At 37.3% G+C, this 14,507-nt stretch overlaps 1 protein-coding gene and 1 long non-coding RNA gene across 4 annotated transcripts in view; one reads left to right on the forward strand and one right to left on the reverse strand.

Moving 5' to 3' along the window:
• Positions 1-1,271: 1,271 nt before the first annotated feature.
• Positions 1,272-3,634, reverse strand: LOC147872628 (uncharacterized). Its single transcript, XR_015537071.1, has 2 exons — positions 2,385-3,634; positions 1,272-1,626 (listed from the first exon to the last, which is right to left on the reverse strand). It is a non-coding gene; the product is annotated as an uncharacterized LOC147872628 (long non-coding RNA).
• A 10,076-nt stretch (positions 3,635-13,710) lies between these two features.
• LOC110833660 (uncharacterized) overlaps positions 13,711-14,507 on the forward strand; it is a 410,934-nt gene continuing 410,137 nt past the window's right edge. For all 3 annotated transcript variants that reach the window (XM_087356184.1, XM_087356185.1, XM_087356186.1), the window contains exon 1: positions 13,711-13,812. In XM_087356184.1, coding sequence (XP_087212310.1) covers positions 13,726-13,812 — 87 coding nt within the window. In that variant the 5' untranslated portion in view covers positions 13,711-13,725. The remainder of the gene's footprint in view (positions 13,813-14,507) is intronic.

Below are 14,507 nucleotides of genomic sequence, written 5' to 3' on the forward strand. Positions count from 1 at the left end.
CCACATGGGTTGCACGGTGCTGCCCCATCCACCCTACAGTCCAGATCTGGCACCCTCCGACTTCCATCTCTTTGGGCTACTTAAAGATGCTATCCGCGATACGGAAAGGAAGTTTATATATTGGCTTTATTGTAAATATTTCCTTTATACATGCTTCACAATTAAGATAAGTTTGATTAAGACATTGATTATTCAACTTCAATTAGTTACGCTTAAGATGGGTCTGTTGTAGCTGAATGTAATGTAAGGTAATGTAATGTAATGTTTTATATGTAATAACAATGCTAAGTAAACAGATGACGTTTCCTAGGTAACAATAATGCCGAGTAAACAGATTACGTTTCCTAGGCAACAATAATGCCGAGTAAACAATTGACGTTTCCTAGGTAACATAACAATGAAGTTACACTTTTTCGTTTCCCAGGTAACATAACAATGAAGTTTGACATTTCCTAGGTAACATAATAATGAAGTTACAATTTTTCGTTTCCCTTTTTCGTAACACTTTTTTGCCGAATGACACTGACCCTAAAATATAGACGTATTTACGTAAAAAAATGTGGGGCATTATTTAATGAGCGACCCTCGTATGTCGGATGTTCTGGTTTCAAATATCTCCTAGTTTACCGTCTATGCTCACTGAGGTCTTTGTAGTTCTCCTAAGTCATTCCAGGCAAGTGCCTTCTAGGACACTTTTAAGTAGGCCTCTACCGTCTCTTTCGAAATCCTTACTTGCTAACTATTCATTATCTACCCATCTCATTGAATGCTGAGCTATGTTAATAGCCCGAGAACCAAATAACACAGTTCTAACGTGTGTCACTACTATTGATAAGGTAACTAGGCTGCTGGGCTGGAGTTCCTCCAGCCGTTAAACAATGCACAACTGAGTCTTCATATGGTTTTATCGCGAGAGGGTTTATATGTAAATAATGTTAATATCAGCCTGCCTTTTAAATTAGGGGTGAGGCAGTTACATTCGTCGTCCATGTTTCTAGGTGTACAAACTTCTGTTACCCGTACATAATGATGAAAGGAATTCAACCAATCTTGATAATAGGCGGTCTAACGTGACCGAGTTACTGTGGCTTCGGTAAGAATTGTAATTATGATGGCAGTAGGGTTGAAATTTATTTCAGTTTATTTATTATGTGCTAGGCAACAGCTGAAAAGCCAATCACAGAGACACTAAAATAAAAACAGAATAAAATGGAATATAAACAAAAATAGCTATAACAAAAGATAATATATATTTTGATTAAAATTCTGAGTAATATCAGCAAGCAAAATACAGCCTTTATTAAAGATATCAGTGCTCCTACAGACTGCATTGACAACAGAAATACATGTTGATGAGGGTCTGAAGACAGGTTTTGAAATCACGGTGTACAGTAGAAGTAGCGTAGTTAATTATAACTTCTAAAACAATGATGGTATATTGCTCAGTAACAGTGCAATATCTGCATGTACTTATGAATAAATTTGGAACAAGTACAGATGTTATAATCAATCCCGGGCTGCTGTTTCTTCGGAATCTACAAAATCAATCTGGCAGTAATACAAGTTTTTGCCGTGCAGCCATCCTGACAGTCGAAAACGGAATGTCTGCCATATCGTCAGAAAGATCTGTTGTAAAGAAGGAAACCGATAAGAAATATACACAGCGTGTGGTGAATACGCAAGTAAGGGTGATGCTTGTGTGGAATAACTGGTATCATATCGAGACATCCTCGAAAACATCTAGAGAACAAATTTTGTAAAGTAACGCAGGAAACGATCAGGTTGAAAAAGGCTGTCTCTGTGTCTCTTAAAGTGTGCCTCATGTCATATTAGGCTGAGTATTTGTGCACATAAGCGACGAGTAATGCCCCTGATGTATACATTCGACGGTTGTTTCAAAAGTCAGGTATACCGGCACAACATGCGATAAATGTAAGCGTTTTATATTCTGTTATTGAGGCGGTATGAATACGTATTTGAGCAGCGACAAGTGCATTAATACGTGTTTGTGACATTAATAAATGACGTACTATCATTCACGTATGTTTATTCCGATTCTTTTGTTACATGATACCTATTTATAGTGAGTTTGATTGGGCATTGTTACGCATGAATCTGCTACGTATTTGCGTCAAAATCTACACTGCATCAATTTTGCAAGAAACAATTCTTGTGGAAACATTATGTATTTTAGACGTGTTATGATGTACTATACTCATGTAAGCACTCTTTATGTTATATGGGGATTGCGTGAGCGCGTAATATCGTTATTGGAATGTGGTCGTGGCCGACGTTGCTCATCCTCCACCTCACGACTTTGATGCCTTCGTGCGAATTTATAAAAAGCGATAAGGCACAATAGAGTATGAATATCATTAACTTACCTGTGGCATGACGTCCATACAAAATTTCAATAATATCTGAGTATCCATTCGCTTTTTCCAAAATTCGTGCTCAGGAAGCCATTTTGCACTGACTGAGAATACCCCGTTTTGGTTGGTTTGGGTTACGTTAGGTTAGTGGGGCACCTGCGCAGACGTTGTTGCGCAGTGCAGTCACATGACGTGCGCATATGAGGGCACCTTGAGCACGTTACTGTCAATTGTAAATTATTGAACACTCAAAAATTCGATTCCGTCACTTTAAAAAGAATATTATATTCTGGGCTTCACTTTCATACCTAATTTAAACTTTTTACAAGGATATTATATTATACACATACTTTCAGTATTTGCAAGTACACCAATCACTTATCACTTAAATATGATGTTATTGAATATTTCATTGTGGAAAAGTACATGTTGTCACACGAAAATAATTTATTAAAATATTTAGTTAATTTTATATTACACTGCATGTAATTACTACAGTGACCCCATTCATCGTTATAAAGAATAAATGTTCTCAAATTACATAGGTCCAGCTTCTGCAGATAAGCGATATCTGTATATGATTTACGTCTTACTAACTCGTACAAACGTCTTTACTGAGCACACATGGCATGCAAATATCCTTTCATTGAAGTCGTATGTCTCAATATGACGAACCACACACATTCTTGCATGTTATGTTGGATTGCTGTTTCACTTGTTTCTATTCTCACACGTCACCGAGAAGACATCCTTACACTGAGATTCACTGTAGGTAGCACCCGTTAATATCTTATCGAACGGTGGAAATTAATCTTATTAATGGTCCCGAAGAACTCTATTTCTAGAGCACAAAGTTACGTTGATACTGACTGACCGAAATCAAATAATTCCAACCGTAGTTTAATGGCGACTATTCAATCGGGACCAGCCGACTGTTCCAAGACAAAATCAATACTGACTGACTTCTGATTGGTCCTCGATGTCATTCGAAAGTGTTGATTTCTTTCCATTGAGGTAATCACAGATGGACGTCTTATCTTTGGTTCCGTATTTTTCCGGTAGACTGCGTCTTTGTGTTTGTACGTTATGTCCTCGAGTAAATGTGAGGCAATATTTTCGATATATTTTGCTGACATTTGACATAGGACACCAATATGTTACCACGAGTTTGACGTGCGCCCCGAATTCCGCGCCCACCAACCGTTGCAATTAATGTACCAGCAATTTATATTCAGTTTCTTTGTGAGGCGATTTATATTAATAAATGACGTACTATCATTCACGTATGTTTATTCCGATTCTTTCGTTTCATGATACTTATTTATAGTGAGTTAGATAGGGTCATCGTTACGCATGAATCTGCTACGTATTTGCGTCAATATCTACACTGCATCAATTTTTCAAGAAACAATTTCTGTGGAACGATTATGTAATATTAGACGTATTATGATGCATTACACGCATATAAGCACTATTTGTGTTATATGGGGATTGTTTCAGCGCGTAATATCGTTATTGGTAAGTGGTCGTGGCCGACTTTGCGCATCCTCCACCTCACGACTTTGATGCCTTCGTGGGAATTTATAAAAAGCGATAAGGCATAGTGGAGTATGAATATCATTAACTTACCTGTGGCATGACGTCCATACAAAATTTCAATAATTTCTGAGCGTCCATTCGCTTTTTCCAAAATTCGTGCGCAGGAAGCCATTTTGCACTGACCGAGATTAACCCGTTTTGGTTGGTTTGGGTTAGGTTTGGTTAGGTTAGTGGGACAACTGCGCAGACGTTGTTGCGCAGTGCAGTCATATGACGTCCGCATGTGAGGGCACCTTGAGCTCGTTATTGTCAATTGTAAATTATTAAACACTCAAAAATTCGATTCCGTCACTTTAAGAAGAATATTATATTCTGGGCTTCACTTTCATAACTAATTTAAACTTTTTACAAGGATATTATATTGGACACATATTTTCAGTAATTCCAAGTACACCAATCACTTATCACTTAAATATGATGTTATTCAATATTTCATTGAGGAAATATATATGTTGTCACACAAAGAAGTATGTATTAAGAATTCATTTAATTTTATATTACAATACATGTAATTACTACAGTGACACCATTCATCGTTATAAAGAATAAATGTTCTCAAATAACATAGGTCCAGCTTCTGCAGATAAGGGATATCTGTATATGATTTACGTGTTACTAACTGGTACAAACGTCTTTACTGAGCACACATGGCATGGAAATGTCCTTTCACTGAAGTCGTATGTCACTATGTGACGAACCGCACTTATTCTTGCTTGTTTTGTTGGATTGGTGTTTCACTTGTTTCTATTCTCACACGTCACCGAGAAAACTATCTTACACTGAGCTTCACTTCAGGTAGCACCTGTTAATATCTGATTGAATGATGGGTATTAATCGTGTTAATGTTCCCGAAGAACTCTATTTCTAGAGCACAAAGTTACGTTGATACTGACCGAACGAAATCAAATATTTCCAACCGTAGTTTAATGGCGATTCTTCAATCGGGACCAGCCGACTGTTCCAAGACAGAATCAATACTGACTGACTTCTGATTCGTCCTCGATGTCATTCGAAAGTATTGATTTCAGTCAATTTAGTTCATCACAGATGGCACGTCTTATGTTTGGTTCCGTATTTTTCCGGTAGACTGCGTCTTTGTGTTTGTACGTCGTTTAATCGAGTAAATGTGAGGCAATATTTTCGATATATTTTGTTGACTTTTGACATAGGACACTAGTATGTTGCCACAAGTTTAACGTGCGCCCCGAATTCCGCGCCCACCAAGCATTGCAATAAATGTACCAGAGATTTATATTCAGTTCCTTTTGTGAGGCGATTTATATTAATAAATGACGTACTATCATTCACGTATGTTTATTCCGATTCTTTCGTTACATGATACCTATTTATAGTGAGTTTGATTGGGCATTGTTACGCATGAATCTGCTACGTATTTGCGTCAAAATCTACACTGCATCAATTTTGCAAGAAACAATTTTTGTGGAAAGATTATGTAATATTAGACGTATTATGATGTATTACACGCATATAAACACTATTTGTGTTATATGGGGATTGTGTTAGCTCGTAATATCGTTATTGGTAAGTGGTCGTGGCCGACTTTGCAAATCCTCCACCTCACGAATTTGATGCCTTCGTGCGAATTTATAAAAAGCGGTAAGGCATAAAAGAGTATGAATATCATTAACTTACCTGTGGCATGACGTCCATACAAAATTTCAATAACTTCTGAGCATCCATTCGCTTTTTCCAAAATTCGTGCGCAGGAAGCCATTTTGCACTGACCGAGAATACCCCGTTTCGGTTGGTTTGGGTTATATGTTATGTTAGGTTAGGTTAGGTTAGTGGGGCAACTGCGCAGACGTTGTTGCGCAGTGCAGTCACATGACGTGTGCATTTGACGGCACCTTGAGCTCGTTATGATCAATTGTAAATTATTAAACTCTCAAAAATTCGTTTCCTTCACTTTAAAAAGAATAATATATTCTGGGCTTCACTTGCATACCTAATTTAAACTTTTTACAATGATATTATATTGGAAACATACTTTCAGTAATTGCAAGTACAGCAATCACTTATCACTTAAATATGATGTTATTGAATAATTCGTTGTGGAAGTATATATGTTGTCACACGAAGAAGAATTTATTAAAATGTTTATTTAATTTTATATTACACTACATGTAATTACTACAGTGACCCCATCCATCGTTATAAAGAATAAATTTTCTCAAATTACATAGGTCCAGCTTCTGCAGATAAGCGATATCTGTATGTGATTTTCGTGTTACTGTCTCGTACAAACGTCTTTACTGAGCACACAAGGCATGCAAATGTCCTTTCACTGCAGTAGTATGTCTCAATGTGACGAGACGCACATATTCTTGCTTGTTTTGTTGGATTGGTGTTCCACTTGTTTCTATTCTCACACGTCACCGAGAAGTCATCCTTACACTGAGATTCACTATAGGTAGCACCTGTTAATATCTGATTGAATGATGGGTATTAATCGTGTTAATATTCCCGAAGAACTCTATTTCTAGAGCACAAAGTTACGTTGATACCGACCGACCGAATTCAAATAATTCCAACCGTAGTTTAATGGCGACTATTCAATCGGGAAGAGCCGACTGCTCCAAGACAGAATCTATTCTGACTGACTTCTGATTGGTCCTCGATGTCATTCGAAAGTATTGATTTCACTCAATTTAGTTCATCACAGATGGCACGTCTTATGTTTGGTTCCGTATTTTTCCGGTAGACTGCGTCTTTGTGTTTGTACGTCGTGTCCTCGAGTAAATGTGAGGCAATATTTTCGATATATTTTATTGACATTTGACATAGGACACCAATATGTTACCACAAGTTTGACGTGCGCCCCGAATTCCGCGCCCACCGAGCATTGCAATTAATGTACCAGAGATTTATATTTAGTTTCTTTTGTGAGGCGATTTATATTAATAAATGACGTACAATCATTGACGTATGTTAATTCCGATTCCTTCGTTACATGAATCTTATTTATAGTGAGTTAGATTGGGTCATCGTTACGCATGAATCTGCTACGTATTTGCGTCAACATCTACAATGCATCAATTTTGCAAGAAACAATTCTTGTGGAAAGATTATGTAATATTAGACGCATTATGATGTATTACACGCATATAAGCACTATTTGTGTTACACGGGGATTGTGTGAGCGCGTAATATCGTTATTGGTAAATTGTCGTAGACGACGTTGCGCATCCTCCACCTCACGCATTTGATGCCTTCTTGCGAATTTATAAAACGTGATAAGGCATAATGGAGTATGAATATTATTAACTTACCTGTGGTATGACGTCCATACAAGATTTCAATAATTTCTGACCATCAATTCGCTTTTTTCAAAATTCGTGCATTAGGAAGCCATTTTGCACTGACCGAGAATACCCCGTTTTGGTTGGTTTGGGTTAGGTTAGGTTAGGTTAGGTTAGTGGGGCAACTGCGCACACGTTGTTACGCAGTGCAGTCATATGACGTGCGCATGTGAGGGCACCTTGAGCTCGTTATGGTCAGTTGTAAATTATTAAAAACCCAAAAATTCGATTCAGTCACTTTAAAAAGAATATTATATTCTGGGCTTCACTTTCATACCTAATTTATACTTTTTACAAGGATATTATATTGGACACCTACTTTCAGTAATTGCAAGTACACCAATCACGTATCACTTATATATGATGTTATTGAATATTTCATTGTGGAAGTATATATGTTGTCACACGAAGATGAATTTATTAAAATATTTATTTAATTTTATGTTACACTGCATGTAATTATTACAGGGACCCCATTCATCGTTATAAAAAATAAAGGTTCTGAAATTACATAGGTCCAGCTTCAGCAGATGAGCGATATCTGTATATGATTTACGTGTTACTAACTCGTACAAAGGTCTTCACTGAGCACACATGGCATGCAAATGTCCTTTCACTGAAGTCGTGTGTCTCAATGTGACGAACTACACATATTCTTGCTTGTTATGTTGTATTGGTTTTTCACTTGTTTCTATTCTCACACGTCACCGAGAAGACATCATTACACTGAGATTCACTGTAGGAAGCACCCGTTAATATCTGATTGAATGATGGGTATTAATCGTGTTAATGTTCCCGAAGAACTCTATTTCTAGAGCAGAAAGTTAAGTTGATACTGACCGACCGAAATCAAATAATTCGAACCGTAATATAATGGCGACTATTGAATCGGGACCAACTACTGTTCGAAGACAGAATCAATACTGACTGACTTCTGCTGGTCCTCGATGTCATTGGAAAGTTTTAACTTCTTTCCATTGAGATCATCACAGATGACACGTCTTATCTTTGGTTCAGTATTTTTCCGTTAGACTGCGTCTTTGTGTTTGTACGTCGTGACATCGGCTAAGTGTGAGGCAATATTTTCGATACATTTTATTAACATTTGACATAGGACATCAATATGTTACCACACGTTTGACGTGCGCCACGAATTTCGCGCCCACCAGGCAATGCAAATAATGTACCAGAGATTTATATTCAGTTTTTTTTTGTGAGGCGAGTCATATTAGAACAAAAATGGCAGCAAGACTGGGAAGTTGGACAGATATAGAGGTGGGAAGTGAGACCCAACAAAGTTTCCAACGGTATGGATGGAAGGTCTTTAGCAACCCGCACTAAGTTCCGTTTTGGCACCCTCAGACTTTACATCTCTCTGGGCACTTAACCGGGTTTTAAGGGACAACGGTTTGTTAATTGTGGTATTTCGGCTGTGTTAAGGGGTTCAATGAACTGTTTCCTGCTGGGGAAAATGCTTCAATACGGGTAGGGATTACGTAGACAAATAATGTTAGGATGTCTGAATGTGTGTGCATGCAGTATCTCTGTTTTAGTATGGCGTGTCACAGAGAACAACTCTCCAAAATAATGTAACAGTATGATTATCGTAATATATTTAACATTAGTAGGGGCGGAGCGGTAATAAAATCTGTTTTCTTTTCGTGGTTTAGTGGTATTCTCTACACTTGAGCACAGCAGAAACGAGCAGATAACATCCATTTTTAGCCAGTAAAGACGGCCAGAAACATTGTTTTGGATTATCATAAACTAGAAGCACTTCGTCATTTCTTAGCTGCATGAGTTATGTAAATTCGAACGGAGGATGGCAGTGAAGAATAAAATACGAAAGCTGTGAAAACTAATGGCATGCATTTTCTAGTGTACTGTTACTGAGTTTTAGAGGGACTGTGGTAAATCACGGAACGTAGTTCAAGAATAACGTATTTCGGAAAGAAAATTAACTCCTTACGAATACGAAGCGAGAGGGCTTACCAATTGGCTGCCATTGGAAAATTCTTCTTCCGAAACAAATCAGAATTTTTTATTTTTTTTATTTTCTGTCTATGACAAATAATAATTGAATAATAATTGACTCAATGTTGCGCGATTCTTTCTTGACAACTTTGTATTTTCCCATCTCTCCAAGAAATTCCCTGCTTTGGTGAAACCAGAATTTTTATTTAGCGTAACGTTCTGAAGTTTTATAATCTGTCAGTTATTAAACTTATAGATTATATTTTTCATAATGACATGACCGGATAATATATTTCGGTTTGTTGATGGCTGCTTGACCAGTTAAATCTGTATGGTAACATGTAATGAATTTATCCACTAGAAGTACGAGTGATGTTGAAGCACACCAACGGGGTCTACTTGATATTGTCGATAAAAGGGATTGAATTATGACATGTTCCTGCGTTTCATAGGCCTACGCCAAGGTGGTTTTGTGTCTCAAAATCAAGATAGAAACTGGGATGATATTCTCTGTCTGTCATTCCAATGATATGTGAAACGTGACATGAAAAGTATTTCTTGATCGATCGAATAACTGATTGATTGAATGACAGGTTCGTAAAATCTGTCAAAATAATATGTCCAGCTGTCAGACATTTCAAAATTCCCATTTTATCACATCAACGTACTATTAAAATCATTATTTAAAACTGTAAAATTTATCCATGTATTCACAGCAGCCCATTGGTACGACTAGTTGGTGAAGATACTGGGCGTCGAATTAGAAAGGGCAATGTGTACGGTGAAGTGGGAAAGACGAGACGAAAATCATCGTGGTCTGTTTCAAAGCAATTAACCTTAAATTCGTTTGGATTGGCCAAGGAAAACCGTAAACAGACTCAGGGTAGCTGAAACACCTAACGAAATTCGAAATGGGTAGCTTACGAAAACTGGTTGCGTTATCTGCTCGCTAGTACAGTTAATCGTTTAACGACGCTGTACCTAATACAAAGTAAACAAGTCCACATTTACGAAACAGGATCTCTCCTCTAGTAAGGTGAAATCTGACTAGAATAAATACTCCGAGATAAGTAGGCTCTATCATGAGGACAACCGTACAACACTCTATTGGTAATTAAAAGTCAGATCGGTTGCACTTTATTGTAAGATTTAAGATGCGTGACAGGTGAAGTCGTGCACAGTCTCGTAACCACACCTGTCACTCACGTGGCGTCTTATTTGACTCCAGGTTTTCGCTTCATGATATTTTAGATTTGATTTTTTCACCACGATTAGTATGAAGTTTACTATCTTCTGGGTTGTAGCATCTTCTATTCTGGTAGAAGTTTACCTACGTTTCATTGGTGCCTGCTACCTATATTATCAGGGTGATCGCCACAACATCATTAAATAACGTATGGACCAGACAACACGAGGAATACCTTAAAATAGGCCATTATTTGTCCCTTCTGATAACAAATGTGACATGCGGTGTGATGCAGTGAAATAATAAATACAGCATTATCAAATAATATACTAATAATAATAATAATAACAACAGCAATAAATTCAATTATCTGAATGAGAAGTGGCTTATTGCTCACCCTGTAGGATCGAATGAATAAATCGCCGGTGTATCGGAAGATCTGCTGCTAACATAAACGTTGTTTCTTTAGTAATCACGTAGCGACTGTAAAGTTTTTATACCCCTGAAAGTTAAAGGAGTTGGGGGCGTGGGTTCAGCTCCTCGACTTAAAGAGTCTACAAAGTAAGATTTCAGGTCAGGTACATTAAAGCCGCCATCTTAGAGCGTGCATGGTGTTCGTAAGTTGGTATTTTTACAGAGAGGCTAGCTCGTCCGCTAAGTTTCACTTGCTTTTTATAAGTTTGTGTTGAGGATACATTTGAAATACACCAGGCAGCTGGAGTAACGTATCAGAGATCCAGTATTTAAATATGCTCGTGTTGTTCGTTATTTAAGAGATGGTGGGATGTGCGACGATTAATCAAAATCGCCTTCTTTTGCTGACAGGGAAGATATCACCAAATAGAATTTTGTATACACAGAATGAAAGTAAGGAATGGTTTTGGTATAGCAGTCTGTGTGTTGTAAAGAAAAACTTAAGAAATATTTAAGACTTGCTGACGAATTTAGAATTGTGTATGGAGCAGAAATATGAAAGGATTTATGTAGCCTGGAATAAAATGGATGTAATTCACAGAAGAATTTTTAACGAACACTTGATATTTCTGTTGCACTGATAATTGCTAATGCGAAGTGTATACCAGGACCGTACAATATGAGCGGTTATAACATTGCCCAGAATTCTGTTTATATGGGCTGTTATAAACAATTGCGATAGGTTTAGTATAACAGAGTGAATAAAATTCCAGTTGGGTAGCCTGAAGAAAATGGGGTAACAGAATAAAACAGGGTTTGTCTGTTGACGAACCGAGTAGTCGAATTAATTCGTTAATGAAGATGACCTATATAATGACATTGTAAGACGAGATATGTTTTTTACGTCGGATATTCTATAAATACTAACATGAAAAATTGGGGCTTAGAGAAACGTACACCATTTAAGAGAAACAAAAGAAAGGGCGAAACCTTTTGGATATCAGAAGTCTGAGAACGGACAGGGTAAAAAGAAGGACTATGGAAGTTTAGCTTCTACAGTCAAAACGGTTGGGACCACTATATATGAAGCTATAATTCTGGTTTCAGAGATCCTTGCCAATACAAGAAATGGCTGAATTACCTCGGAGAAACGCAGGAAACTACTTGTTAAAGGAAGAAGACATATGTTCGTGTAAATCTCAATAGAAAGCTGATAATGATGGCGACAGAATATTGTTGGAACCTGGCTATTTTGTTATGTGAGAACAAGTGATTGGAATAGACATGATACAGGTTAAATCATCGTTGAAGACCAGTTAAAACAAATGAGTTATCCAGTAAACACAGGCTAATCAAATAGTAGTCAATACTCTGTTAGTCTAGCTTGAATACACAGGCACATGATACGCGTTCCGATGTATTACACATGCGAAGGATATCTTTGATAACTTCTGAATTATTACAGACGCCATACGAAATGCAAATGCAATAGCAATTCCTCATTTGAGATATTTCATTTTTACAAAGACGCTTAGAATACAATCCACTTAAACCGAATTAAGTTACCGAAAAAAACTTATGCTGTGATGATGCAGAGACTGCGTTTAAGTCCTATAGCTTCCAAACTTGACATAGCCGCATTATACTTTCCCTAGAGTTATAATGATGAAGCTCACAACTCTACCGACGTGTGCGTTTTGTTTGAAATATAAACACACAAAAATGAGCTTTGTGATATATATTAATAGATCTACTCCTGTCATTGTGTAAATTTGTTTACAAACAATTCCGCTATTGTTTTATTTGGTTGTAAAATGTAATCATTTGCTCTGAAAGTAGATATAGTATTTTAAAAGAGAATTCTGAGGAAAGTATTTAGATATGAGAATAATGAACCGAAGGAGAGACGAGAAAATTAAATGACGAGATACTTTATGACTTGTGATATTCCAAAAAATTTCTTGTGATATATTAATCGAGATGGGATGCAAGATGTAGGATTCGCCTTACACGTGTAGAACCCTTCCTACATTAATGGCAAACACACCTTTACACACACGTTTCATTTCACAGTTTCAACTACATTCGATGAATTACGAATATGATGTCTTGGCAGTATATCCAGTGCAGTCTTCTACAATACCCAATAAAACATTATTTCTGACAGTTAGGATGTGTTGCTAATAGTCTAGTTATATATGATCTGGCGGGGGGAAAGGAGAAGCGCATTAACCTATAACCATTAAAAAGATTAATTGGTTAACGCAGTTTAAGGAAATAATTATTTTTTACAGCGACACTCACTCGAAACACATAATTGCAAAATGTAGTGTCACTGAATGTTAAACTGTTATATATAAAATCATTTGGTCTTAAAGGGTTAAACATTTTTTGTGTGAATGTTTTTTTTAAATGAAGGCTGTGTGGCAATCAAGAACGGACGCTACAGAATTAGGAATTTATTAAAATGAAACCTGTAAAATAGATATTGATGATACTGATTTATCAGAGTTGGCACAAGGAAGATATTTAACGGATTTTCTTGTAATGTGTCGAAAGCTTTGTAGCTTACACAGCTTGTTTCAATTAGATGAAGTGACAGTTTACCTCAGCTGATCTTTGAACCGTAGGCGGGTTCTGCTTCTTATTAAACTAATGTAATTTTAGTACAAGAAATGATGAGCCAACCATTTGAATGTCCACTGACCGTATTGTGTAATGTGATGCGAGAGACTTCAGTTCGAACCCCGGAGGTAGAAAGGATGTACCGAAGCCTTTGATCTTCCTACGCGGCTACTCATGCACGTGACCTGACAAACGGACGATTGTGTGTGCGTAATCGGGTTATAAGCGCAACCGGATGGGATGTGACCTTTGGCGGGCGCAGAGAGCGGGCGCCCACTTCACAGTCATCCCAGCAATGTTTACGATCGAGACGCTAACGCAAGTAAGTGGCTTGTCTTTGACAGACTCGGTTCGAAATTCGGACGGGCACAGACTGTCGTAATTCGGGTTCTCGTGATTTTAATCAGTCTCTCCATGTGAAAACTGGTAGATGAAAAACCAAGGAGTTAACTCCCTCTACAGGTTGTATTGGGAAGGTTGTTAGTGTTGGTATATTTGAGGGTTGTCGAGGTTTTACTTTATGAGTCTGAAGTGATTTTTGTGAAACGTATGGTTTCTGTATTACATGGTATTTCTTCATAATCGGCCTGTCATTCATAAAAGGACACTTCAGTAGATGATAACGGTAGTTAAATATCTACTAGGAAAGTTATCAAGAGTTACGATGTACATAAAAAGCGTCGTGTAAAAAGTTTTCTTTCGAAACACAACTTATTGACCTAAATACGATTCAATCTCTCCTCTTCACCCCATGTCTGTGATTGGCGGTTGCATAACCACCACATTCTCATGGCTTTATTGTATGCGCTTTGTGTAAATAAGGCATGAAACAAAATCTGAATTGAAGAATTTCTTGTGTTTTATTGTCTAATAAGGAGATGTTAATTATTCAGTCGATTTTGTCTGAGACTTTTGCCAGCAAGCGGACTTGACATATTAGACATCGTGAAATAGGGTCTCTGGTGCCAGAAGACGCCCCTTTATTGTAGGAATGTTCTAACTTTACTTATCTGTAAT

The sequence above is a fragment of the Zootermopsis nevadensis genome, unplaced genomic scaffold, assembly GCF_977971745.1.
Source record: "Zootermopsis nevadensis isolate Lab colony 2312 unplaced genomic scaffold, Znev_1.0 Znev_ptg000025l, whole genome shotgun sequence".
In the NCBI taxonomy this organism is placed as follows: domain Eukaryota; kingdom Metazoa; phylum Arthropoda; class Insecta; order Blattodea; family Termopsidae; genus Zootermopsis; species Zootermopsis nevadensis.